Source organism: Salvia splendens, chromosome 4 (genome assembly GCF_004379255.2).
Source record: "Salvia splendens isolate huo1 chromosome 4, SspV2, whole genome shotgun sequence".
Classification (NCBI taxonomy): Eukaryota; Viridiplantae; Streptophyta; class Magnoliopsida; order Lamiales; family Lamiaceae; genus Salvia; species Salvia splendens.
The window spans coordinates 7,655,277-7,681,095 of record NC_056035.1 but is presented as its reverse complement, the minus strand read 5'-3'; the positions used below and the strand labels follow the sequence as shown (position 1 = coordinate 7,681,095).

Below are 25,819 nucleotides of genomic sequence, written 5' to 3'. Positions count from 1 at the left end.
CTTCGTTTTGGAGTACGTGTCAAAAATATCCTAAACATATGACGATTTTGGTCATAAACATTATTTTTGAATCATTTCGTCCAGAACAATTGAAAACGGGTCGGATTTGATCCTTTTTGGACGGCGCCGTCTAAAACTAACATTCAACCCATGTTTATGTGATTTTGACATGATTAAGTTACTAATTACGTTTTTTAGCCCCTAATTTATAATCTAATATTTTGTTTGCAAAATTTTTAATGTAAAATACTTTTAACTACCAAAAAATGCAAAAAATACAAAACAAAAAAAATTCTCTTTTACGTTTTTCATCTGAATTAAGAAGGCAATTTACACAAATTGAAACCTAATTCCAAAAAAAATTAAAAAATAGAATCATTCCAGATTCACGTTGCCGTAGTTGGTGATGGGGCAGACGAGCGAACACGGTGGGATTGCAGAAGCTTGAAGGCGGCAAGAGTTTAGAAAGAGAAGGAGGAGAAGAAGCCGAGAGATGTGAGTTCGCCGTGGAGAAAAAAGTAGGAGGAGATGGCCGCTACGTGCCGTCGCACGGAGGAGACGACAGCTGCACTGGCGGCAGAGTGAGAGAATCAACGACGAGAATGGGGAAGAAGGAGGAGGCGCCCCCTCTCCTTTCCAAAAATATTTTCAGTTTGTTAAGGTTAAAGGATATCATCTTCTTTAAAAAATTTTAGAATAATAATTCTAATTCTAAAATTTTTTGAAAAAATTAATAAATTCTAATTCAAAAATCTAATCCGGTCAAAATCAACTAAATAGTAGTTGACTATTAGTTTTAAATGACGCCGTTTAAAAATGACTAAATTCGGTCCGTTTTCAATTGTGTAGGACGAAATAATTCAAAAGATAATGCTCACGACCAAAATCGTAAAATCACCATATGTTCAGGACCATTTTTGACCTTTACTAAAAATTTTATCCATATGCTATCCTATCTTGGCCCGAAAATTTTATCCCAAATTAATTATCATATGATATCCTGTCCATGCAATAAAACGGGTATGGAATAGCCTTCAGTTTTTTTACAAATAAAGTAACAATATGTATATGTAGTACTATAGTGTACTGTATACACCTCGAAACGTGGAAAATGAAATCTAGTCTGTTAACAAAAAATTAACAAACTATAAAAAAAATGAAATAAGGAGCAAAAAAAGGTTGCATTCATTCGAAACAAATATATCGATATACTGCCGGCCGCGCCTGCGTCTCACACTCAAGTCTCTCTCCAGTTCACTTCTCACTTCAAACCTCCCCCGTCAGAGAATCCCCTTTTCGAAAATGGTAAATCTTTTTCTTCAAAGGGACCAAGCAATATTTCGCTCTCAGTTCTTCTATAAAATAAACATTTTTCTTGATTTTGTTGGATTAATCCACCATTGAGTGTTTAGTCAACCCTTCTGATAACTTTTCTTTCAAGGTAGACTATCTTTGCAATTTTTAATTAATTTCAACTTTGCATTTTATGCACTCTTTCGATTTGGGTTTTGGAGAGGTGTTTTGGATCGTATGATAAAATGGGGGTTGCTATCCGCTTATTGGTGGATAATCAAGTTTTTCAAGCGAATCATCTGTGATTTTAGTGAAATTCTTCCAAAAATGGATTACTGAAATTCCAGAAAGGTTGTGTTTTTATTGAGACACAATTAGGGGAATGATGTGCAGTATTTGTGATTTACTTTTGTTAATTCATAGCAGTCTTTTGTTGTTGCAATCAGATGTGAGATGTTATATAGTAGGAGTATGTTCTTGTTAATGTGGGCACGATCGATTACTCATGAACTTATTCATTTCCAGGTCTTGGGTTGTTGTTCATATCATATGTCGAGCAGATAAAAGTAGAGTCTTGATTGCTCGTGATTTGGATGAATCTTTTCAAAATTTAGGATTTTGTTTTTGTTCCAATCCTTGTCAGCAAGTAGGTGTTTTCCAGTGATATTGAGTTAGAGGTCTACATATTTTCAGCATGGAGCCTCTCTGGAAGCTTGCATATTTACTCGAACCGTCGTCGCTCACCCTCTTTGTCACAGCCATAGTAGTGTCATATGCATCTGCTTCAAGAGCTCTGAATTATGGAAAGGAAATGGAGCGCAACCGTGATTTGTCTGAAGCTTCCATTACTCTAGACAGCTCTCAGGCACTGATGATCCCGATAATGAGCTCTTGCAGCTTGCTATTTATGTTCTATCTGTTTTCTTCTGTCTCTCAACTTCTGACTGCTTTTACTGCAGTTGCATCTGCATCTGCCTTGTACTTTTGCCTTTCGCCATATACTGCTCAAGTCAAATCTTACTTTGGTCTGCCCGACCCATATGTATCGCGGTGCTGTGCCAAGTCACTTACAAGAATCCAAAGTATCCTATTGTTGGTTTGTGTCTCTTTAGTTGTGGTGTGGCTGGTCACGGGGAACTGGATTTTGAACAATCTGTTGGGCATCTCTCTTTGTATTGCTTTTGTCAGCCATGTTCGACTTCCGAATATCAAGATATGCGCGATGCTCCTTGCCTGTTTGTTTGTGTATGATGTGTTCTGGGTTTTCTATTCAGAGAGATTCTTTGGAGCAAATGTTATGGTATCAGTTGCAACGCAACAGGCATCTAATCCTGTTCACACTGTAGCTAACAGTCTGAATCTTCCTGGCTTACAGCTAATAACAAGAAAGCTTGAGTTGCCTGTCAAGATTGTGTTCCCCAGGAATATGTTGGGCGGTGCAGTACCTGGAAATAATACCTCGGACTACATGATGCTTGGTCTCGGTGACATGGTAAGATAAGTTGCTACTCTAATTAATCCACTTTGACTTAGTATGCTTGAAGTGGTCTAACATGCAGCTAATTTGCAGATTTAAGTCTTTAAATGGTCATATTATTCTCAAAATTATACAAACATTTCAGCAAATCCTCGGCAACATATTTCCATCCTAACTATTACTACCTTTTACTCTTCCATACCACTTTATACCTCGTGTTGAAACTTTTTATAGTCTCAGTCGCTATCTGGAAAATAATTTCCATATCCTGTCATCTGTCACACTTGATCTTGGAGCAGCTCTTTGAATTTAATTCTTCCAGCTATGAATGGAGGCAATTCGAGTGTTTATGTTAGTGTTATACAGTCAATCACATCATATGCTGCTGCTAAACTTCTCTTGGACAAATGAAATGCTCTGTTACTGTTGTTGGCTTGTTGATTGGTTCTGTTTTTAGTAATTTCATGATTGTTTTTATTTTTCCGCCCTTCATTTTGTTGTTGTGATCTTTTAAGAGATTTGGTAGAAAACTACTTAGGTTTTATGATAATCTTGTAGGCTATCCCCTCAATGCTTTTGGCATTAGTTCTCTGTTTCGATCACCAGAAGGGTCGGGATAGTAAAAATCCCTTGGATGCACAACCTTCAAAGGGATTCAAATACTTCTGGCATGCTCTTGCTGGGTATGGTGTTGGACTGTTTACTGCCTTGGCAGCTGGCATCTTGACACGCTCGCCTCAGCCAGCACTTTTGTATCTGGTACGTCTGCTGGTTTCTCAATTGTTTTATTTTTAGCTCCCAACACAGTTAATAGAGGTCAGACAGTTGTGTGTTTCATGAGGGGGTCAAAAAATGTCTCATGATCACAGCATCACTATGTCCTTATGACATCCCGTATAATTTGATTGAAATAAACAAGAAACTATTTGCTCTTTTAAACTCAGTATTCTGATTCCTTGGGTTTTCCCCCTGTGGCTCAGGGCCAGGGCCACCCCTAGAGGCTAGAGCATCAAAGTACTTTTTTTTTCCGAGCTGTCTCTAATACTGTTACCCTGACTCGACATGATGAATGCGTAGGTACCTTGTACATTGGGGCCGATCATCATCCTGTCGTGGATGAACAAGGATCTAGCAGAGTTGTGGGAGGGAACAACGGGAAATCCAAACGAGAAAGCACATCTCACAGGAGTATGAGGCTATGAGCGGTAGTTTAGATCAGCCCTCGGGGCTGATATTTGAGTCTACCAAAGTTCTATGGGGAAAATTTAGGACTTCAACATCTTGGTAGTCAACTAGGCTTTCAAAGCAAGTTTGTTTCTTACCTATGTCAATATTATCACACACATTGAAAAATGGCCAAAATTGCTTTAAATTTTATCTTCTAATTGCTGCATGGAAGAAAATATGATACTCCATTTTGTAATTCTAATATGTTGGAAATTTCAATCAAAATATAAAGAAAGCTCTGCCAAACTTCACTTTTGTCACAACTTAGACCTTTCAATTTGATGTCTTTGTTTATTTTACTTTATTGTTTTAGTTATATTATGCTCATTGTCACTCAGTTTTTCTAAAAAAACCGTTATTGGTACAATATAATTTATTTAAAATATTTCAATTTCTCAGTCTTCACTGATTATATGTGCTTGTTTTTAGGCCGTCCTCATCCAATCACCACTATTCATGACCCACGTCACTTTTTACTAAATCTCTTCATTAAGAGAAAATCTCAAACTCTCTGTAGCTTTAATGTTAAAATTCATAATTTTATTGATAAACATGAAAATTACATAATTGAAAATTACAAAAGTTACATAATAGAAATGCTAATATTATACTCCCTCCATCCCATATTACTTGCACTGTTTCATCTCGGCTCGTCACAAATTACTTGCACTATTTCTAGTTGAAGTTAGAATTAATGTATTTAATTAATATGTTAGATTAAGTTAAGAGCTCATTTATTAAGTGATGTGTCGTTACACTTCAAATTCTAATTAAATTACACTAAAAAATCAATTCCAAATTTACGGCCTAAAATGAAAAGTGCAAGTAACATGAGAAGGATGGAGTAATTTATTTAATGCAACAAAATACATTGTCCTAAAAGCGAAGGGCTCGTTGAAAATGATGTGCGAGATCGGCTGATGGTAGCTAAATTTTGTCCAAATGTGCTCGATTAGATCTTCCTGGAGTTGGGTGTGGGCGAGAGCATCGCGCATCCTTGCCCGAACATATAATTTCTCGCGTATACAAAGCGACGCACCTTGGCGAGGCGGAGTGCTTGCTGTAGAGTTGTCGGGGGTGTCATTGTCGAACCAATTTTCCACCTCCAATACTTCGTCTTCAACCATCATGTTGTGCAAGATTATGCACGCATATATGATGTTGGTAAGGTTGTTCACAAACCAACCATAATCGGGACTTTGATAATGTTGAATCGAGCTTGTATAGCCCCGAACGCTCTTTCCACATCCTTCCGAGTAGCCTCTTGCTTCTGCGCAAAAGAGCTCATTTGGAATCTTATCACACTTTTGCAATTGTCCCATAACTTAAAATTTACGGCAATGACATGGAATCATTTAGTGACATGACATTTATGTGGTGTTATTTAATGACACGACATTATGATGTGGTATTTCTCCTTACATAAATGAGGTGTATTACAACTTTAAAAAAACGATGCCGCTCTTCATTCTCAACAATTTTGCCCTAATTCTCATCGAATCTCTTCATTATCATATAATTCAGCCCTAATTCTCTTAAGTAAACGATGTTATGCCCACATTGGAAAACACCTTCATTCATGTCACCATATAATCACAAAATTTTAAGTTAGGGGACAATTGTGAAAGCATGATAAGTTATGATAACTTTGTAAGTTGTAGGATTGACCTGAAATCAACCGAAAGTTGGATGTAATTGGCCCTTTCCCCAATTATTAGTACTCATATTTTGAATACATAATTAATACTAGTACACTTGAAGAATGTGTCACGACTCACGAGCATAGGTGGGCGCCGAGTGTGACGACCTTCCATAATTGAATTACCTCTATTATATTATCATTTGATGCACTATAGAACATGACAAAATATTAATCAAAAAATAATTTTGTAATATGAGTTTAAATATTATAGCGGTTTATTATTATAATTAACTATATCAATTTATCTAGTAGTCATACAGTTAAATGATATGTCACATGTTGGGTGCCACAAGGTTGGTATCATTGGACCATATTATTTAACGCACTAGGAATATAAGTATGAATTTGTGTAACATGAGCTATATGAGTAGAAGATTGTATTATATATACTGTTGGAAGCTCGAAATTGTTTTGTATTATACACGTGAGAATGAAGACATGGATCAAGCATAAACATGCACAAACCAAACCGGACCGCCGGTTCGAACCGGTTCAGGTTCAAAAAAATCGTGAACCGGAACCGGCGGTTCACCGGTTCCAACGGTAGGATTCTGGCTAGGGCGTAGGTTTTCAGGCATGGTGTGCAGAAAAACCGGCGGTTTACGTCAGAAACTGGTGGTTTTCGGCAAAAACCGCTGGTTTTTGTCAGAAACAGTCGGTTTGAACTGCCGGTTTCCGACGGTTCAGGACCTTTTTCAAGTGGCAGCGTATAGGTGGCAGTGTATAGGCCTGAAAACCGGTCAGAAACCACTGGTTTTCGGCCAGAAACCGGCGGTTTCCATCAGAAACCGTGGACTGAACCGCCGGTTCAGTCCGAAACTGCCAGTTTAGGCGAAAAACCAGCCGAAATTTGAAATTGGAATTTTTTTTATTTCTTCCAATTTTACTCCTATAAATACCCCACTTCCCCCCCATCATTTTTACTCACCCTATTCTTGTGTTAATAAGGATTTCTTTCTCAATCTCAATTTCTCTATTCTCTATCTTCATTCTCTCTAATTACTCAAGTTGTTTACTACTATATTTGTTGTTGTGTTCGTAATTTACCATTTATTCAATACTCCATATTCCATACTACTTTCATTTTCCATTATATCTTCTTCTCGTGGTGGACCGGGACGTGGTGATCAGGGCAAAGGAATTTCCCAAGATCAAAGTAGTCGTCCCCAAAAATCAAAGCGACCTAGTCGCCGAGAAGTTATGGAAGAGGTTTCCCGAGTGGCGGCTGAACGTATGCAAGTAAGTTCTAAAAAATAAAATTATTTTTACAATTCATAATTTCATAAGATTGAGTTTTTCAATTTTTTTTTGTGTTTCTAATTAAAACTTCAACTTATATAATATTTATAGATAGAAGAAGATCATAGGTGGGGGGCAGTGGTAGTTCTGTGCAACAAGATGACGAGTACGACATGGCTATATCGTCGGACTCAGACAACAATAATGATAGATCTCGTTCTCGTATTCCGTCTAGCACCGGCGGAAATGAGGACATGCCTCCCCCTCCACTCATTAAAAAAGCATTGAAATATGGTATTTTTGTTAAACAATACAAAAAGGTCCCGGTGGTAATTTCAAGTCCTAATGATCCGCTCTCTCAAGAAGAGACATCGGCGTTTCATGCATATTGTAACTATTGTGATAAAGTCTACAAATTTGCGAGTGGTGGGGGATATGGCACCCTCCGTCGTCATTTGGTGACAAAGCATCCGGTAGAATGGTGACAAACCCAACTAAACTTCCAACCCGCTGGCTCAGGTTCGTCAGGTACGCATCTTTTTAAATATGATCCTAAAAATTTTGCTGACGTTTTGACTAGATGGGCTGCAATGAAGCATTTTCCTTTTAATGTTTATGATGACAAAAAATTGAGGTTCTATGCAAAGTGGTTTGAACGTAGCTGTCAAAAGAGTAGGTCGAATGACCGTTCAACGATCTATTGTTCGACAATGTTTGGAGAAAAAAGTTGAATTATCACGTTATTTACTCAACTTGGGACACAAAGTGAACATTTGCTCAGATATATGGACCGGTTCTTTTAATAGGCATTCATACATGGGCATTGCGGTTCACTTTGTGGACAATAGTTGGACTTTGAACAAGCGTTTGATTAGTTTTAGAGAATTTGAGACACCACACACTGCACCCGAAATTGCCTCTTTAATTATTCAAGTTTTGAATGAATTTCAATGCAATAAGATATTTTCTGTTGGTTTTGATAATGCAACTACTAACACTACAAGTATTAATGACTTGATTGCGGCTTGTGCTCCGGTTATTGGTGGTAAGTATTTTCATCAAAGATGCATATGTCATATTTTGAATTTATGTATACAAGATGCGCTTGAATTATGGCAATAACATGTTAGTCCTATTAGAACTGCAGTTAGATTAATCCATCAAAAGCTGCCTATTGGCACCTATTAGAACTGCAGTTAGATTAATCCATCAAAAGCCGCCCATTGGCAAAGCTTGGAAGAAGTATTGCCATCAAAAGAAGGTAAGATATACGAATTTTACCATGGATGTGTCTCATAGATGGAATTCGACATATGATTGTCTGAATTCTACTCGGGAGCATAAAGATTCTTTGTGTGATTTTTGTAGAACCTATCTCGTTTCTGATTTATATCTGTCGCATAGTTGTTGGGATCATACCGTGAGTTTATTTAAATTGTTCAAATATTTCAAAAATGCGACTGTTGAATTATCGGGTGTTTATTATTGCACTGTTGTTCGTGTTTTAGAGCATTGCATGTATATATCACTTGGTTTTAAAATTGCGATGAAAAATGCTTACTCTTCTCCTGAATTGATGTGTGTTTTATATTATATGATTGACAAATGGCTTAAGTATTTCAGTGAGATTCCAACGGTGTTTTTGATTGCAGAGGTCTTGGATCCAAAATGGAAATTAGCCGGTACCTCCAGGATTTTAGATTTTTATTTTAACAATTTGAGTTATATTGATCTTGGTCCACTTCAAGCATTGCAAGCGGATACCAATGACTAATGGGGAGTAAACCTAACCGAAACATTTCAAATAAACCTCTCGGACCGGTCAATTGTCCAACAAACCTTCGAGTTTAACTTGCGTGCTCTCTACACCGAATATGAAACCAAGTATAACAGTACCCACCAAGTCAGAAGACCTACCCCTCCTCAACAACATAATTTTAGCTTCGCATTTCAAACTGATTATGATCACCCCGACGCGCAATCCCAATTAGCCGACCTATACAGCTACAGCACCGGCGGAAGGTCGACCTCAGGTATGGTAAGTGAGTTAGATTTATATTTCGATTCACTCTTTTCCTTTGGTGATGAAGGTCCTACTCCTCCCGCCCAAATCGACGTCCTCGATTGGTGGGGAACACACAAGAAAGATTTTCCCATACTTGCGTCAATGGCCAAGGAGATTTTTCGATTCTGGCTTCCACTGTCGCCGTCGAGTCCGCTTTCAGTGTTGGATGAATCAAGAAGTAAGCTCTCCGCAAAAAATATGGAAGTCGTGATGTTACTTGATGATTGGGCTAAAGCTGACGTCAGGGAACAAGAAAATGATTGGGATGATCGTCAGGAGGAATCACAAAAAGATTTCACCGGGGATGAATCGTAGGCCAACCGTCAACCGCCGACCAAGCCAAATAGGTAAGTAAGGTAAGAGAACTACGCGGGCTTTGATTCCCTAATGGAAATGAGCATTGGGGATACGTAGGCACTTCAACTTAAATTTTAAAATTTAAGTTGAGCTCAAGTCCTTTTTCCTTAATTTCTTTTTTTTTTCCATTTGTTTCTACTTTAAAAATATGCAAATACAATTAAATAATTGTATTTGTATATACTCTAGTCGGTGAAGTAGATTTCTCTATAAGGCTAAATCCGGAAAACTTTTGACAATTTTACTATAATTATTGATTGTTAGACTAAACTCAACATTTAAGGTTGAATTGCTAAATGTGTCCTCAATTTAGTTATGTAGAAACATCTCATTCGCCGACTAAGAGTATATATACTTATAAATTTATTGTTCAGAACTTCAAGTCTTTTTGTAATTTGTAATTAGCCTCGTTGTAGACTAGTAGTCTCGTTGTATTTAAATTTTTTGTTTAAGACTTCAAGACTTCAAGTTTTTTTGTGATTTGTAATTGTTGTAACTTGTAAGCTCAATAAAATTGCAATTTTCATCGTGATTTTTTGAATTTTATTTACGCACATTTCATAGATAAATAAATAAGAAAATGCAAAAAAAAAAATTACGAACGGCCGAACCAGCCCGGAACCGGCGGTTCTGAACCGCCGTGGGTACCGGCGGTTTTTTGAACCGGAACCGGAACTGCCAGAACCGCGGGCAGGTTCAGGTTCATGAAAATGTTGAACCGTGAACCGGAACCGGTGGTTTATGAACCGTGTGCATGCCTAATCAAGCATCTATGCAGGTAATTTGTGTACGTTCTCCTTGCACGTATCTATGCAGGTAATTTGTGTATATAAAGCTGTTTCTTTTTCCTCATGATGTCTCTTTTATTGCCTTGTTCTTTAGATTTATATTAATATGTCACCCCTCCTCCCCAACACAAACACAAAAGACAAAATACCAGTGTCAACAGCCAAATATTGTGGAAACATTTTCATCGGTATTACAGTATTGGATTTGAGTTCACTGTATCTATGGTTGATTCATTGTGGAACAATCATTGAATCGATCATTCTTAGTATCCCATTCTGATTTCAGCACCTACTCTCTTGCTGACATTGCACCCCTTTCTCTCGTTGATCTACATGGACTTTGAGCTGTTCAGACGGCGGTTCAATCAAAAAGATTCTTTGCCATGTGTCTCCACTGAAGGTAATCTCATTAGTATGGTGCGTAAGCAGTAAACTCTGGCTTCTTACCATTATTGATTTCTTTTGAGGTCAATTGAGGTTTAACTTGTAATACATGATTTGGTGAGCAACATCCTGTTTAAGAAGGTTGAGCTAAGTAGCATCTCAGATGCATTAATGGAGTTCGCAAGTATTAGAGATAGTTTGGTTCCACTCTAATAATCACTGATCCAGAATGAGGAACTGTGATTTGCATTTTGCGCTCTATCTGAGACGCAACTTCTGATATCCACGTGGAATTTGCTGGTGGAGTCTGCAGAAAGTTGGAGACTCAAGCAAGAAGGTTGGTATCTTCTGACTATTTTCCTACATTTTGTTTTGGTAGCCACAAAAATCAATAGCTCCTATGTCTAAATGTGGGGTCGGTTGGCTGTAGGGTGGTGGTGGTAAAAGCCAGCGCATTATACTTGAAGGCCCGCCCGTATTATAAAATAAAATCCGCGATCATCTCTAATTCTATTCACACTTTTATGCCCTTTAGATCACAAATCAGCATAAATGTAACTTACTTGTACACATTCTGTACCACTATGCATGCCATATATATGTCCGCGCTCCGATTTACTTTATTGTAATTACTTGTGTTTTCAATTTTTGGCTAGGCAGATCTTATTTATTGCCAGGAGATTTGAGAAAAATCTTAAATTTAAATACTCTATTTGGATATGGTGATGTTAGGCCGCATGTGACGCTCACAAGACATAACGTGATGATGTAGGAGGACAAAACTATAATGCATCATGAAAAATTATTAGAAATTGACTATTATGTGGGAATCACAATTGCTGGTAAATAGTAGCAGGGCTTACGGCATCAGCAGCGGTAGAAGGACGGCGTCCGTACGTGCCAGCGGCGCGGTGGAACGCTGCTCGCCGCTGCACTCTTACCTCTGCCGCGGCGCTGCTCTTAGCTAAGAGCACGTCCGTGGCAACGAGCAGCTGACGTGGCGGCTCCTGATTGGCCAACGGCAAATCCATTGGAATTTATTTTTTTTTTTAAAAATCGGATTTTAATTTAAAAATTCGATTAAAAATAAAAAAAATATTTTCCCACTTCCCAAAAAATTATATCTGTTTTCTCCCCACTTTTAATTTATTTTTCAATTTTCTCCCCAAAAATACACATTTTCATCTATAAATACTCTCACTTCCACACAAAAAATTTCACACAACACTACACAATTCTCATCTAAATTCTCTCATTTCCATTCTTACAATTCTCAATCTTTCTTTCACTCTTAACAAAAAAATGTCCGGCTCCGGCGATCACCCCTCCGGCTCCCACGGTTGGAACCACGAATGGTTCGGTTCACAACCATTTCCTAGTCTGGAAACGGAATTTTCGGCCCCTCCTCAAATCCAAAGTTCGCAAGCCCCGGGTGGCTACCGGCCTTACCCGGTCGACGACCAAGATGCCCCTGATGGGCAATACGGGTGGGCACCCGAACCACCCGTACCTAGAGCGGGAGGGAGCGGTGGAACTCAAACTCCTACTCTTCCTACTCGTGGTATCCGCACCCCGTACACTCCGGGGGAGATGAAGCAATTATTCAAAGCGTTTTTGTCTATCTCCGAAGATCCGGAGATTGGTACGAACCAATCCGGGGACCATTTTTGGTGGCGCATCTGTCGCCGGTATAATGAAAACCGGCCGGCTGGAACAATCAAGCGCAACGAGAGTATGGTGCGCAATGCCATATACATAGCAAACGAAGAAATCCAAAAGTTCTAGGGGTATTACCTCCAGGAAGAGCGGTCGGCGGGGAGCGGCCGAAGCGAGGTCGACATCATCAGTGTCGCGTTGGCGACCTACAATCCCAACACTACAAACCGTTCAAGTAACTCAATGTTTGGCAGGAGGTGCGTGGGCATCCGAAGTACAGGGGAGGTGTAGCATCCTCTTCTAGCTCATCCGGTAAACGGTCGAGGTCGGTATCTCTATCCGACGCCGGCTCCGATGAGGTGTCCACCCAGTTCCCAACGCCGGCCGCAAGGAAGGAAGAAGTTGACGGCCAACCGCCGTCGCGCCGCGACTCCATCCGCCCCCGATCCCGATCCCGATCCCGCTCCCTTTGTGCCACCTCAACCCCCCACCAACTCGTTATGGGGGGTTTTGGCCCAACTCAATTTGGCCGATAGGTCAAATATGACCCCGAGCAACTTCGATCGCACGTGGCAATGATACGGGGTCTCCAAAGAACATTGGGGTTAGAGCCGGATGAAAAGTCTTCCACGAGGGTATTTTAGCCTTTAATTATGTAATTTTTATTTTTTTGGAGTTTAATTATGTAATTTTTATTTTTTAGGTGTTTAATTATGTAATTTTTAATTTTTAGGATTTTAATTATGTAATTTTTAATTTTTAGAATTTTAATTATGTAATTTTTAATTTTTTTTGTTATTTGTAATATTATTCCAGGTATTTTTAATGCATTTTAATTTTGTGGAAATGTTTTTATTTAAATTGAATAATAGAATGGTGGGACTCTTGAGCTTGTCCATGCTGAAGAGCACGGATGTGGGTGTTGTGTTCTTGCCTAAGAGCAGGGAGTAAAAAATAATAAAAGTGGGTCCGGGCCCACATCTGTGCTCGTTGGCAAGAGCACAGATGGGGATGCTCTTACAACATGACATTAAAAAGAATATGTATGAAATTAATGAGTTAATGTTAGTCTTATTGTATTCGTGTTCTTATAGATTGATTTAGTGATAATTGTTGGTAAAAATATGACAATTTCAAGTTGAGTTTGGATTGGGTTCAGATCAGATTCTAGTAAATTTTTGTTAGTAATTAATATCAGTATTTTATTTAATTATTTTTTTGTACTAGTTCTTTATTAGAGTTAAAATTAAGGTATTATTCTTTCAGTTGCCATATGTCAATGTAGGTTGTAGTGCGGGTTCGTATGATTGCTATATGTTATGTCTGGTCTGTTTCGTCAACACAAATCATATCGCGTTGATAACAGTTTCATATTGTGTGGGGGTTGAGTTTGTGTTAGTGTTCGAGTTATGAATTTCATTTACAAACCGCATTCAAGTTTTACCTTAATAGGTTGGATTGTTAATCGATTGACTCGGGATAACAATCCAACCCACTCAATATATCATCCCTCCTCATAAGTTGTAACTATTAGTGGGTGAGCTTTTTTCCTTTTATTTTTTTTCTTGTATCAACAAAGTTATGGTAGTGTAGGACTATTTTGATTGAATTTTGTTGTCGTTAAAAATTCCATGCCGTTTAGACAAAATAACTCCTAAATTTTGATATCTTAGTTGTAAGTTGGGGCCCGACCATTAACTAGGTTAGTGACTAAAAGAAGAGAGACGTATAGAAATGTTTAGAATGAAGCATTTTGTGCATTTATTGGTTGCACGCAAGTGGACCTTTTTACTAGTACAAAATATTCGGCAAAAAGTGCCTATATACAGTGTAAATTAAATATCATAATTCCAGAAACTGTGATACAGTCAGTCCCCTCAATTCTCTGAGTTAATTTCCGCAAGAATAAATAAAAATAGCCAAACCGTAAATTTCTTATTAGGGCATAAAAGAGTGGGCAACAACCATAAAATGCTAAATAAAAATTTCATTCCTAATCACTTGACCATCAATCTGTTACGGAGTCAACATCACTTAGCAATAATGGAATTCTCATTATTGTTGCCCCTCTAACTAATTTCGTAAACCCACCCCTCAACACCACAATAATTTATAATCTTCATTTCTTTGGTTTGATATTTGCAAAAAAACAAAAACATACTATAATAGTAATTCTTAGTACTTTATTTTTCTATTATTTTTACTTTCTCTCTTCTCTTTTATTTATCTATTTGTGTCTTTTCTATTTTATTTTACTTTTTTTTAATTCATTCAACATAATTTTTAAAAAATTTGTGTCTAAAAGAGGAGGGAGTAATGACTATTACTCAACCAATAATATTTAATGTAAGTAATATAGTGATACTTATAGATAATAGTGAAAGCACGAGATATAAATGAAATACGACAAACAAATTCATTCCGATCTTATCTTGCTTATTGCTGTGTGTTACTTTTTGAAATACAGATAATTGCATCCTTCATAGTATATTGTTTAGTCTAAAATCCGTAAATTTTCGTAGCTTCCAAATATACTTTGTCTCTCTCTTAATCAATACTAGTATGTATTTGGAGATTGACATTAGCGTTGCTTTGTGTGCTCCTTTTCTTGTAAAGTAGGACCAACTTCTCAATATATTCACACACACACATAGAATCTGAGTCTATATATATGAAGCATTTGGGGAGATTATAACAACTCAGAAATCCGACAGAAATGAACGCGAATGCGTCGTTTAGCATTCTGGTGGTGGTGGTAGTGGTGCTAACGTGCGCTCCGCGGTGCATTATCTCGCAGCAGCGGCGCGTGAACATGACCCTCGTCAGGAACGCTTCGTCGATCGGCGCATGTAAGTTTTCCGCCATTAACGTGATTCCGATCTCACCATTTCAAACACATTTCAATTACTTCAACAATTGAAAAAATAAATGTGTAGATTGCTTGGACGGAAGTTTGCCGGCGTATCATTTTGACAGGGGATTCGGGGCGGGGGCGCGCAACTGGCTTTTGCAATTTGAGGTAATTTTATGGGGCAGAAAGGGAAAAATATTTCATGCTTGCTAATATTGCTCTGCCATGTCAGTCCGACATGGTCCCTTTTGCCCCTTCTTTTATTTAATTAAATAGTATTATTGTTCTCCCTCTCCGATCTCAATCATTTTCCATTTCCAATGATGCGCATGATTTATAAGACCAAATGTTTCACACTTTTCTGGTACATGTGTATTGCCATTCTCCAAAAAATAACACGTCCTCCTAATTTCTCGAACCCACTTTTATAATCTTATAAATATAATCATACTAAATTGAAGATTGGGTAAACAATATTGCATGTCGCATTTCATTAATTATCCAAGGTATTCATTGCAAGAACCAGATTCTCCTTGCTGACTATGGTGTTTTATTCGTGGCATTAGCCGGTTAGCCCCCTCCCTTACTGACGATTTACCTTGTACATCCTTTCGGTACTGTTAGTTTCTCTCGTATTATATTCACCTTAGTAAGTAAATAGCACATGTTAATCTTCAATTTTGATGGATTACCTAATAATTTTGGAAGTCAAATCGAGATAGTCGGATAAAATTATAAATTTGTCTTCCATCTTTCCAATTCTCAATTTATACATTTATATTATTGAAGTTATCTTAGTCTACATAAAATTTAGCATGATATTAGAAATATAACTAGCACAAACTACTATATATACTAGTTTCCATCCGCCGGTTTAAACGAACAGTAGGCTTGGGAGATGCGTTTCCACATGTTATCGATCCTCTGGTTGCTCGAGCGAATGGGATCATCGCAAACATTGATCCAGGCTTTTGACAAAGCCACACACTCCTCCTCACTCCACACGGTCCGCCTTGTCTCCTCGTAGTCGTCATCCGCCTCAGCCCCCGCCTCCTCCGCCCCAGCCCTCGACTGCGAGGACTCACCCGCCACCCCCTTGCCCTTGCCGCGGCCCCTGCCTCTACCCTTGCCTTTCTTCGAACCACCCCGACGGCCTGCAGCCGGTGGACTCTCAGTGGGAGGCACCTAATCGGAGATATACCCAACTCCTCCAGTGAGAAAGTCTCAGCAGAAGTGTACTGAGACTCCAGTGGAGTACATGTCTAGGATGCCCCTGCAAATAAATCAATAGTGGGGCGATAGACATTGTCCCCGGGCGACCCAGCAGTGGCCAGCTGCCCTTGCATCATCCCGCTCATCTGGGTCATCATATGGGGCATCATCCCGCTCATCTGGGTCGTGTCGGCACTCATGCCCGCCATTTGGGGCATCATCCCTGCCATCTGGGGCCAAGCGTACATGTTATAGTACTGTGACGGCATCACCCCCGACATCTGGGGCATCATCCCAGACATCTGGACGCCCGTTCCACTTCCAACTGGGAACGAGGGTGTTTGTGTTTCGCTAGTGGCTGGGGAGTCGCTGTCGTGGTGCTCCATTTATCTTGAATAGAATAAGAGTAGAGAGATATAAATTCGTTAATACAAGTGGTGCAAATGCAAATGAACCGAAATGAGTCGTATATATAGAGTTTTTAAAAAAAAATAAAAAATTGCTCTCGTCTGTGTTGTCGTCCGTCGGGCGCCCACAATAGCGGACGAGACGATGGACACCGTGACGGACGAGCGCAAAAACCGACGGACGAGGGGTCGTCCGTTTGTGAGCAGGACGCCGGTCTCAATAGTGGATGAGCGCGATGGACGAGCGGCTCGCCGGTCGCTCGTCCGCCGGCTCGTCAACTATTGTGGATGCTCTTAGCATTGATACTCTACCAAATGAGGACCGGTTATAATTAATATTTTAAATTTATTGTTTTTGCTAAAAAATGGTGAGGATACTTGATTATTTTGCAATTTGGATAATAACTTAATCTACATCTTAATTTAATAATAGTGCTATTAATTATTTGTGATTAATCTTCTAATAACCACTAGACTAGTATAATATTGTTAGGATTGTATGTACTGTATATAAATGGTACTCCTACAACAAATGAGGACTATAGGTTATTAATTTCGACCACATGCATTGCCTGTGTCGCTATTGAAAAAGTAGATTAAAATGGTTGACCAACATATATGCTTGAAGACAAGATTGTTCAAAGATTAAATTATTAGCGGGTAAATCTAAGCTATAGCTAGGTCTAACTATAATTGCAACCCGATTTCATTTTCAATCTTATCATACTAGTATTAAATTGGTGATTATTATCGTTTTATTTTAACAAGATGGAGTAATTAATAAATAGATAGATCCGTGTGAGTTGTTATAGTAGTAGTATTAAGAAATTAGTTGTCGAAATTAAAGATTGAAGAGGACAATAATGCATGTGATAATACAGGGTGGTGGGTGGTGCAACGACGTCAAATCCTGCCTCGACAGAGCCTCTACTCGTCATGGATCCACTCTTCACATGTCTAAGGTTGAGGTGTTTTCCGGCATTTTGAGCAACAACGCCTCCTTTAACCCTGGTATATCTTGCCTTTTTTTTTCTTTCTCAATTCTTTGTTTCCACACTTTCCTCTATATCTTGAAGGAAATATGAGTATTTGGAAAAATATAACAATAAAACCGGATTTATAATTTATAGCTGTTCAAACAATAAAACAATTGGGGCGTTCCAGATAGAGAAAATTAGTAGCCATGACACTTGCACATGTAGTAGATCTAGGTTGCCATAAAAATAACTTATACCCAAAGAAAAACAATAACCATCAAGGGTCATTTTCCTTCTCAGCACAATAATTAAAGTTTCATCTGTTTATTTTTATTGGTCCAAGTCCAGAGAGAAACAAAAAAATGAGAGGCCACGGTTGTGTTGACTTGTACGTGTAAGTGTCATGCCAATCATGATTCATACACACATGGTATTAATTGTTACTCATGTAAAGCCAAAAACAGGAAAAGGAGTAGAAAGGGAGAAACCAAGTACTAACAAAAAAAATTAAGGTTTGAAATGCTACATTATAGTTCTGAAATGTAGTTTTTTAGTTAAAAAGCAAATCTTGTTTAGCTAATTCTTGTAAAAGGAGGAGAAGAGCAAATCTTTGTGTTAGCATCAAAGAGTGTTTAATGACCACTTGTCCAATCTAGCATGGTAAAAACTAACTAGCAAATTCAATCACAGATTTTTACAACTGGAACCGTGTAAAGCTAAGATACTGCGATGGTGCCTCCTTTGCTGGGGATGCTGTATTTGATAATGGAGTAAGCAATCACAATCCGTATTTTCTTTTAATAAGGAACATATTGCGCGGTTTATAAATTTACCGAGCATTGTATAATCTGAGTTTTTCGCCATTTTGAATGAACCACAGACATCATTGCTTTATTTCAGAGGCCAGAGAATATGGAAAGCAATCATTCATGATCTTCTCCCCAAAGGCTTAGGCCAAGCAAGAAAGGTAGTTTAAGCCTGTATGCATAAATTTTGCACAAAAGGATTTGATTCAGTTAGTGGAAGTTCCATTCTTTCTATCATGGCAGGCTTTGCTATCTGGTTGCTCTGCCGGGGGTTTGGCCACCTTCGTGCATTGTGACGACTTCACTAGCTATTTGCCAGCAAATGCAAGTGTCAAATGTCTAAGCGATGCTGGCTTTTTTCTTGATGCGTAAGCTGTTAGTGTGGATACAATATTTATTAGACTGAATTTTCTGCAGTTGTTAGAATCTAAGGTACTGCGTTAAATTTAATCCTTGCAGACGAGACATTGCTATGAACCACAGCATGCGATATTTCTACAAAAGCCTCGTTTATCTGCAGGTGCGTAGCAAGTTAAGGGAATCATGTTTTGTGACTTTGTACTGATTTGAACTTGGCAGGGCGTGGAAAAGAACCTGAATAAGAACTGCACGAGTTCTGGTTATCCCGAACTAGTATGTTACTCTTCCTATGTTTCATATTTCACAAGCTAACTATATGATTCATTAGAGGACTATTAACCCACTTATCTCTCTGTATTTCCGCTTAGTGCTTCTTCCCACAATACGTTTTGCCATACATCAAGACGCCCTATTTCATCTTGAACACGGCTTATGATGTGTATCAAGTAAGAAGATATCCTGTTTACATATGATCCTTGTGGCTCTTGTTATACAACAATTAAACTCTACATCTATGTTTGACAGTTTCATCACATTTTGGTGCCTCCGGCTGCTGATCCCCATGGCCACTGGTACCATTGCAAGCTTAGCCCGAAAGATTGTAATGCAGTCCAGATTGCTACTTTGCAAGGTTCATCTCCCTTTATACTAATGTTCTTCTTTTCACCAAATAAAGGAAAGAAACTAATCTAATCTAATGGATTAAAGCATAACATCACTATCCATTTATACATTCTCCCAGGATTCAGGAGATACATGCTTGAAACGCTGCGGCCGTTTTACATGAACTCAACAAGTAGAGGGATGTTTATAAACTCTTGCTTTGCTCATTGCCAGAGTGAATCACAGGACACTTGGTTCGCACTCGACTCTCCAAGAGTACTCAATAAGGTTTGCCACATTTCTCCTTTCTTACTACTACTAGTCCGAAACACAAAATTCAACTGATCCGATGTGGAATGAACAGACCATCGCACAAGCCGTTGGTGATTGGTACTTCAGCAGAAGGATAAGCAAGGAGATAGACTGTGCATATCCTTGTGATAGTAGCTGCCATAATCAGTTGAGCTGATATGTAGATTCTGGTATGCATGTCTGTAGCTGGTGGAATGAATATACTCCTATTTAACTGAAACAAGCTGCTGGTATTAATCTGCAGTTTGTTTTACAGGAATTCTTTTATACAAAGAAGCAGCATATATAGAAGGGTATTCTTTAAACACAGGATTTCCATTCTTCAAGGAAGCAGCTTGGACACATTCAAATTTAGGCCTTGTAGCATATAGTTATACTACAGATTAATTGTGGTGTGACCTTTTCTTTGTAAATGATGAGATTTAGACTTCACTTTGCCCCCTCCACATTGGAGGGAGAAATTTATATCAATAATTATTTGCTAATTTGAGGAAGGTAAACTTCGATTATAGTTGGTGGTGGCTCCATTTAAGCCCTACCAAAATGACACCTTTTCTTATAATGAATTACTAGTTGTTATGCTTACTTGTAGTCATATCCTGAATTCGTTATATTGGCTTTCTGAATTCAATTATGTATAGAAGTTGTAAATGTCATGCTAGTATTAATTTGGTATGGTTGTCCATACCTGGATAAATTATTTTTCTTTAAATATATGTCAACAAAATTTTTTTTGAAGAAAACGCTTAATATGTCACCTGAAAAGATAAAAAAAATTGTTATTGAAAGTCAGAAAATACTTTAGACATTTCTCCTTTACAATAAAGACTAGAATAATCATACTTCTATGAATATAGTACAAACAAATCATGTAAGTTTCGTTTTTAATATATTGTACTAATGTTGTTGTACAAGAAGGGTCTATAGCTCAGTGGTAGAGCAATTGACTGCAGATCAATAGGTCACCGGTTCGAACCCGGTTGGGCCCTTTGTTTGTTAATTTTTGTTTTCATTTATCATTGCTCAATGAAATTATTTTTGTTAATCCAGGGTTTAAATGGCTACAGAAAATGTTCTAGGCTTGTAGGGTCTTTGATAAATGTAGTTACAGGCAAACAAGTCCAATGAATTCGGTTGATATAAATTCAAAGTCCTCATTTAAAACCTCTCATTCAAAAGTGAATATATTCTTTAAAGGAAAATTATAAAATGGACCGGGTTGTTTGTGAGCAAAAATTTAGTGGTCAAGGCATACCACATGGCAATGTAATGTGGTATGTCCCACTAATAGTACTTTGATAAATGGATTTATAGCAGTACAACTAAATACTTTTATCTTTTTCTAAAAATGGACATTATTATAAAATTCGGAAACTATCCAAAAATTAAGAGTACTTATATTTAATATAATGAATGCATTTATATTTGACCAAAATACTTCCACTATGAACTAGCAAAATTTATTTCGTCCTTTTATATTTCTAATTCTAAGAATAATTTAATAAACAAAATATACGTAGTAATTAACTTATTATATTTTGATTTTTAGAGTTTTTTATGGTATGTCAATGATAATTTAATATAATAAAATTAACTTTTATGTCATTTTCTTATTATTAGCTACTTATATATTTAATATAATTATTCATATAGTCTTTAACAATGGTAAAATAAGTATAAAAATGAAACTATATAATCAATCATAGTTACATACGTTTAATATAATGCTAACAAATTTTGTTTATGATTTAGTTTAAGGTTATGGTAATCATTTGTAATTTTTTGCATACATATAAAACAAGAAATAAAGTAAACAACAAATTTAAGTTAGCATTACACTAACTGTGCGAAAAATCACAAATAAAAAATGTAACTATAAATTAAATTATAAATAAAATTCAGTGGCATTACATTAACTATGCGAAATTAGGAATAATTATATAGTTTCATTTTTATATTATTTTACCATTGCACATATATGAATAATTATACTATTAAACATAAAGGTGGCAAATGACCTTAATTTTGTTATATTAAATACTCGTCTGCATTCTTATTGACAACTAATTTGGTAACAAAATATATAAGTGTGTTATACATGTATTCATTATATAGGTGGTATTAATTTTTGGACTTTCCAAATTTTATAATAATGTCCATTTTTAGAAAAGGATGAAAGTATTTAGTTGGACTTCTATAAATCCATTTATCAAAGTATTATTAGTGGGACATACCATATCACATTGCCATGTGGTATGCCTAGACCACTAAATTTTTGCTCGTTGTTTGGGCCACTAAGTATGTACGTATTTTAATAATGCAAATATTAATTGCTTCCAGCCATACTAGTTTAGCGGAGAGTCTGGAGAATATATTGACACAAACGTGACAAACCAACGCAGATTTGCTAAATAATAGGCCATACGTTTCGTATTAGCATTTATTTTCTCATAAACATGTTAATTAATTTGTAATTTCATTCACATAATTGCTTCGCAATATGCAAAGCAAAGACGGTGCATAATGTATATAAGCTGAAATAGTGGAATCAAATTAATTCAAAATATTAAATTTGGTTAGAATTTTTGGATCAAATCAGATTTGTTTTCCCTTCAAATTTCAGATTTTAGGTTCACGTTGCTTAAAGTTGCTGAACATTTTCCATCTACCACATCGCATATTGTTTCCGTTACAGATTTTAGGTCATCTCCAAATATTCACACTAAACTCAAACTCATTTTACGCTTAAATGTCACATCACATAGTAATTTTACCCTAAACCCTAATTTTATTCCAACCATTTACACAAAACTCAAACCTAAAAAAAAAATATTCTCTGTTTGTCTTTTATACTCATATATTTTGAAAAAAGTTTATGGTTTTGTTTAAGTGTAAATATAAAGATAGGGATTTATTTACTCAAAAATAAAAAAATAAAATTGTTTTGGAGTACCATTGAAGCTAATTGCCTACTCCATTTTAGGTTTTTCCGTTTTAGTATATTATTGGAGAGTCCTTGTTTAATACTCCAGTTCCTTCATCTATTTCACGAACAACTCACAAGCTACTGGTTATAACGATTTCTAAACAACAAGAAGAGTTATGAGATGAAGAGGAAGATTTTAAAAAGTTACATAGCTCAGGCATCAAGTAGAAGAGAAAGCATTCATGATTTATCTTTGCTGGCTAACAAACTCAATTCATATTCAAGATAGCATTAGTTAACGAAGAGAAAAGCACATTAGAAGTCTCGCAAGAAGGCGAGAGTGATAGTAACCTAATCTCAGAAAGCAAGTAAATCATCCCTTAAAATACACAAACGATAACAAGACCAAAATCTAAGATTCCTCCTGATACTCATCCTCATCTTCATAACCATAGCCTTCCTCTTCCTCATCTGCCGTTGCATCTTGATATTGCTGATACTCAGAAACTAAATCATTCATGTTGCTCTCAGCCTCTGTGAATTCCATCTCATCCATTCCTTCTCCAGTGTACCAATGCAAGAAAGCCTTCCTCCGGAACATGGCCGTGAACTGCTCACTGACCCTCCGGAACATCTCCTGAATTGACGTGGAGTTACCAATGAAGGTTGACGCCATTTTCAGGCCAGTTGGAGGAATATCACAAACAGTCGACTTGACATTATTGGGGATCCATTCAACAAAGTAAGATGAATTCTTGTTCTGGACATTGATCATCTGCTCATCCACCTCCTTCGTGCTCATCTTCCCACGGAACATGGCTGAAGCTGTCAAATAACGACCATGGCGAGGGTCAGCAGCACACATCATGTTCTTTGAATCCCACATCTGCTGGGTAAGTTCGGGAACAGTGAGGGCTCTGTACTGCTGTGACCCACGAGAAGTGAGTGGAGCAAATCCAACCATGAAAAAGTGCAGCCTGGGGAAAGGAATTAAGTTGACAGCAAGTTTCCGGAGATCTGAGTTGAGTTGACCAGGGAACCGCAGGCAGCAAGTCACACCACTCATGGTCGCAGAAATCAGATGGTTAAGATCTCCAACTGGTAAACAAGAATTTAATAAGATAGGTCATTATGCTGAAATAAAATTTCCACAAGCGCACATGAACTCAAGATGCAAAGAATCTGAATGCATGTGCCAACTTAGGAGACAGAATTAAGAATGTTATGCACCATAAAATCCTTGGCCAGCACATATAAGCTACTCTGAGACCATGTGATGGAATATGACAGTGAAGTTATATAAATTGTAGAGAATAAAAAAGGAGAGTCAAAGTTTAACATAAGTATATCTGTCTGTTGGATAACTAGCAACAATGCAAACTTTAGTTTCCTTAAAAATACACACAACTTGCCTAGCCAAAGATGCACAAAAAGTGAGATGGCATAATCATGCAGAAAACTATATTCCTGCATAACAAGATAGAAATCATCGAACCATTAAATAAGCGCAACTTACAGCTGGGAGTGGTAAGTTTGAGGGTTCTGAAGCAAATGTCATACAGAGCTTCATTGTCCAACACCATGCACTCATCAGCATTCTCGACAAGCTGGTGGACGGACAGAGTGGCATTATAAGGCTCAACAACGGTGTCTGACACCTTAGGTGATGGGAAGACAGAGAAGGTGAGCATCATGCGGTCTGGGTACTCTTCCCTGATTTTAGAAATGAGAAGAGTCCCCATTCCAGAACCTGTTCCACCTCCCAATGAATGACACACCTGAAATCCTGAGAAGATGACAAATAAAATGGTTTAGTCAAATGAAATTGTATAGAACTCACACATACTGCATTCTCTTCGTCAAAATTAAAAACAATTTGAAATTGCTTGACTTGTATTCAAGATGTTGCCAAACTGATGAGAATGCAGATCACTCCGTAGAAAATAACAATGAGATCTCAAAGCAAAAGGATATGCAAATGATAAGGTCTTTAGACCGGTCAAAATGGTATTGTCTACCATCCTAACATTTAAATGCATAGCTTATAGATTTAGTAGGACTCTTTCTTAGATGTACACCTAAACTACTAGAACAGTACAAGTAACAAAATAATTACAATCAATAGATTCAACTCATAAAGAAAAGAGCCAACACTTACTCTTAGAGGTTAGCTAAAACTCAATCAAAATCATTAAAGGACTGAAACGAACGGAGTAACTCAAGCTTCTCAGATAAGTTCATATCCGCATATTCACTTTATGACTTCACAATAAATCCGAACAGTACCACATAAAGAACGAAAAAAGGAATATCTTAACAAATCGAATTTAAATCCACAGATCTACCTAAAAAACCACATCAAACGAAAGCAGTTTCCATAAAAAGAGAGAGAAATGAAACAAAACTAAATCATAACTCACCCTGCAAGCAATCACAGTTCTCGGCTTCCTTCCGCACAACATCAAGCACGGAATCGATTAATTCCGCACCCTCCGTATAGTGACCCTTTGCCCAGTTATTTCCGGCGCCGGATTGGCCGAAAACAAAGTTATCAGGCCTGAAAATCTGCCCGTACGTACCAGATCTAACACTGTCCATAGTGCCGGGCTCCAAATCCATGAGCACGGCACGGGGAACAAACCTCCCGCAGCTGGCTTCATTGTAGTAGACATTCACGCGCTCCAATTGAAGATCGTTGTCGCCATTGTAGCGTCCGGTGGTGTCGATCCCGTGCTCAGCGCACACTACCTCCCAAAATTTGGCACCGATTTGGTTACCACACTGGCCACCCTGGATGTGCAAGATCTCACGCATTTTGCAGTTGCTTGTTTGCAGAGAGAGAGAGAGAGTTTCAGTGTGTACAGAGAGACAAAAGTAGGGTTGGTGACGAGGGAATGGGGTTCAAATAACTGGCAACTTTCAGTGGGAATTTGAATTTTGAATTTCTTTCCACAATCGAGATAAGATTGGGTATGCACGCGATGAAGCTAGAGTGGAATTTACGCGCTGGGTCACATGGTCAAATACTCAAATGTGTATTGGCCGTGAACTAGGCATGCACAAGGGTCGAAAACCGCCGGTTCAGGGTCATGAACCGGCGGTTCAAGGGTCGGGGAATGTATGAACCTGAACCGGCCCGCCTAGCTCCCGGCGGTTCCGGTTCCGGTTCAAAAAACC

General features: G+C 37.8%; 3 protein-coding genes and 1 non-coding gene across 5 annotated transcripts; 3 read left to right on the top strand and 1 right to left on the bottom strand.

The window, feature by feature from the left end:
• Window positions 1-1,152: 1,152 nt before the first annotated feature.
• On the top strand, window positions 1,153-4,257 carry LOC121801486 (signal peptide peptidase-like 1). 2 transcript variants are annotated; one of them, XM_042200986.1, is made up of 4 exons: window positions 1,153-1,305; window positions 1,819-2,785; window positions 3,329-3,529; window positions 3,848-4,257. In XM_042200986.1, the coding sequence occupies exons 2-4, from the start codon at window positions 1,988-1,990 to the stop codon at window positions 3,962-3,964; spliced, it is 1,116 nt and encodes a 371-aa protein (XP_042056920.1). In that variant the 5' UTR covers window positions 1,153-1,305; window positions 1,819-1,987; the 3' UTR covers window positions 3,965-4,257. The 2 variants fall into 2 exon arrangements, with proteins under 2 accessions (XP_042056920.1, XP_042056921.1); XM_042200987.1 differs by lacking the exon at window positions 1,153-1,305 and adding an exon at window positions 1,314-1,441.
• A 10,379-nt stretch (window positions 4,258-14,636) lies between these two features.
• LOC121797951 (pectin acetylesterase 9-like) lies at window positions 14,637-20,206 on the top strand. The gene is made up of 13 exons (XM_042196735.1): window positions 14,637-15,037; window positions 15,125-15,207; window positions 17,540-17,669; window positions 18,326-18,405; window positions 18,516-18,602; window positions 18,685-18,809; window positions 18,901-18,961; window positions 19,021-19,074; window positions 19,170-19,247; window positions 19,327-19,432; window positions 19,544-19,692; window positions 19,769-19,886; window positions 19,973-20,206. The coding sequence occupies exons 1-12, from the start codon at window positions 14,905-14,907 to the stop codon at window positions 19,871-19,873; spliced, it is 1,191 nt and encodes a 396-aa protein (XP_042052669.1). The 5' UTR covers window positions 14,637-14,904; the 3' UTR covers window positions 19,874-19,886; window positions 19,973-20,206.
• Window positions 20,207-20,633: 427 nt separating this feature from the next.
• On the top strand, window positions 20,634-20,705 carry TRNAC-GCA. Its single transcript has one exon. It is a non-coding gene; the product is annotated as a tRNA-Cys (tRNA).
• Window positions 20,706-22,888: 2,183 nt separating this feature from the next.
• On the bottom strand, window positions 22,889-25,527 carry LOC121798287 (tubulin beta-1 chain-like). Its single transcript, XM_042197205.1, has 3 exons — window positions 25,063-25,527; window positions 24,159-24,428; window positions 22,889-23,740 (listed from the first exon to the last, which is right to left on the bottom strand). The coding sequence occupies exons 1-3, from the start codon at window positions 25,454-25,456 to the stop codon at window positions 23,055-23,057; spliced, it is 1,350 nt and encodes a 449-aa protein (XP_042053139.1). The 5' UTR covers window positions 25,457-25,527; the 3' UTR covers window positions 22,889-23,054.
• Between the last annotated feature and the right edge of the window lie 292 nt (window positions 25,528-25,819).

What these genes read in the sequence shown, in the direction of transcription:
- LOC121801486 (XM_042200986.1), top strand. Translation starts at nt 1,988, where the DNA reads ATGGAGCCTCTCTGGAAGCTTGCATATTTACTCGAACCGTCGTCGCTC. An exon ending in TGCTTGGTCTCGGTGACATG is followed by an intron (nt 2,786 to 3,328) that starts GTAAGATAAGTT and finishes ATAATCTTGTAG; the next exon opens with GCTATCCCCTCAATGCTTTT. An exon ending in AGCCAGCACTTTTGTATCTG is followed by an intron (nt 3,530 to 3,847) that starts GTACGTCTGCTG and finishes ATGAATGCGTAG; the next exon opens with GTACCTTGTACATTGGGGCC.
- LOC121797951 (XM_042196735.1), top strand. Translation starts at nt 14,905, where the DNA reads ATGAACGCGAATGCGTCGTTTAGCATTCTGGTGGTGGTGGTAGTGGTG. An exon ending in GTTCTGGTTATCCCGAACTA is followed by an intron (nt 19,075 to 19,169) that starts GTATGTTACTCT and finishes ATTTCCGCTTAG; the next exon opens with TGCTTCTTCCCACAATACGT. An exon ending in CCAGATTGCTACTTTGCAAG is followed by an intron (nt 19,433 to 19,543) that starts GTTCATCTCCCT and finishes ACATTCTCCCAG; the next exon opens with GATTCAGGAGATACATGCTT.
- LOC121798287 (XM_042197205.1), bottom strand. Translation starts at nt 25,456, where the DNA reads ATGCGTGAGATCTTGCACATCCAGGGTGGCCAGTGTGGTAACCAAATC. An exon ending in GAACTGTGATTGCTTGCAGG is followed by an intron (nt 24,429 to 25,062) that starts GTGAGTTATGAT and finishes TCATCTTCTCAG; the next exon opens with GATTTCAGGTGTGTCATTCA. An exon ending in CAAACTTACCACTCCCAGCT is followed by an intron (nt 23,741 to 24,158) that starts GTAAGTTGCGCT and finishes CTTGTTTACCAG; the next exon opens with TTGGAGATCTTAACCATCTG.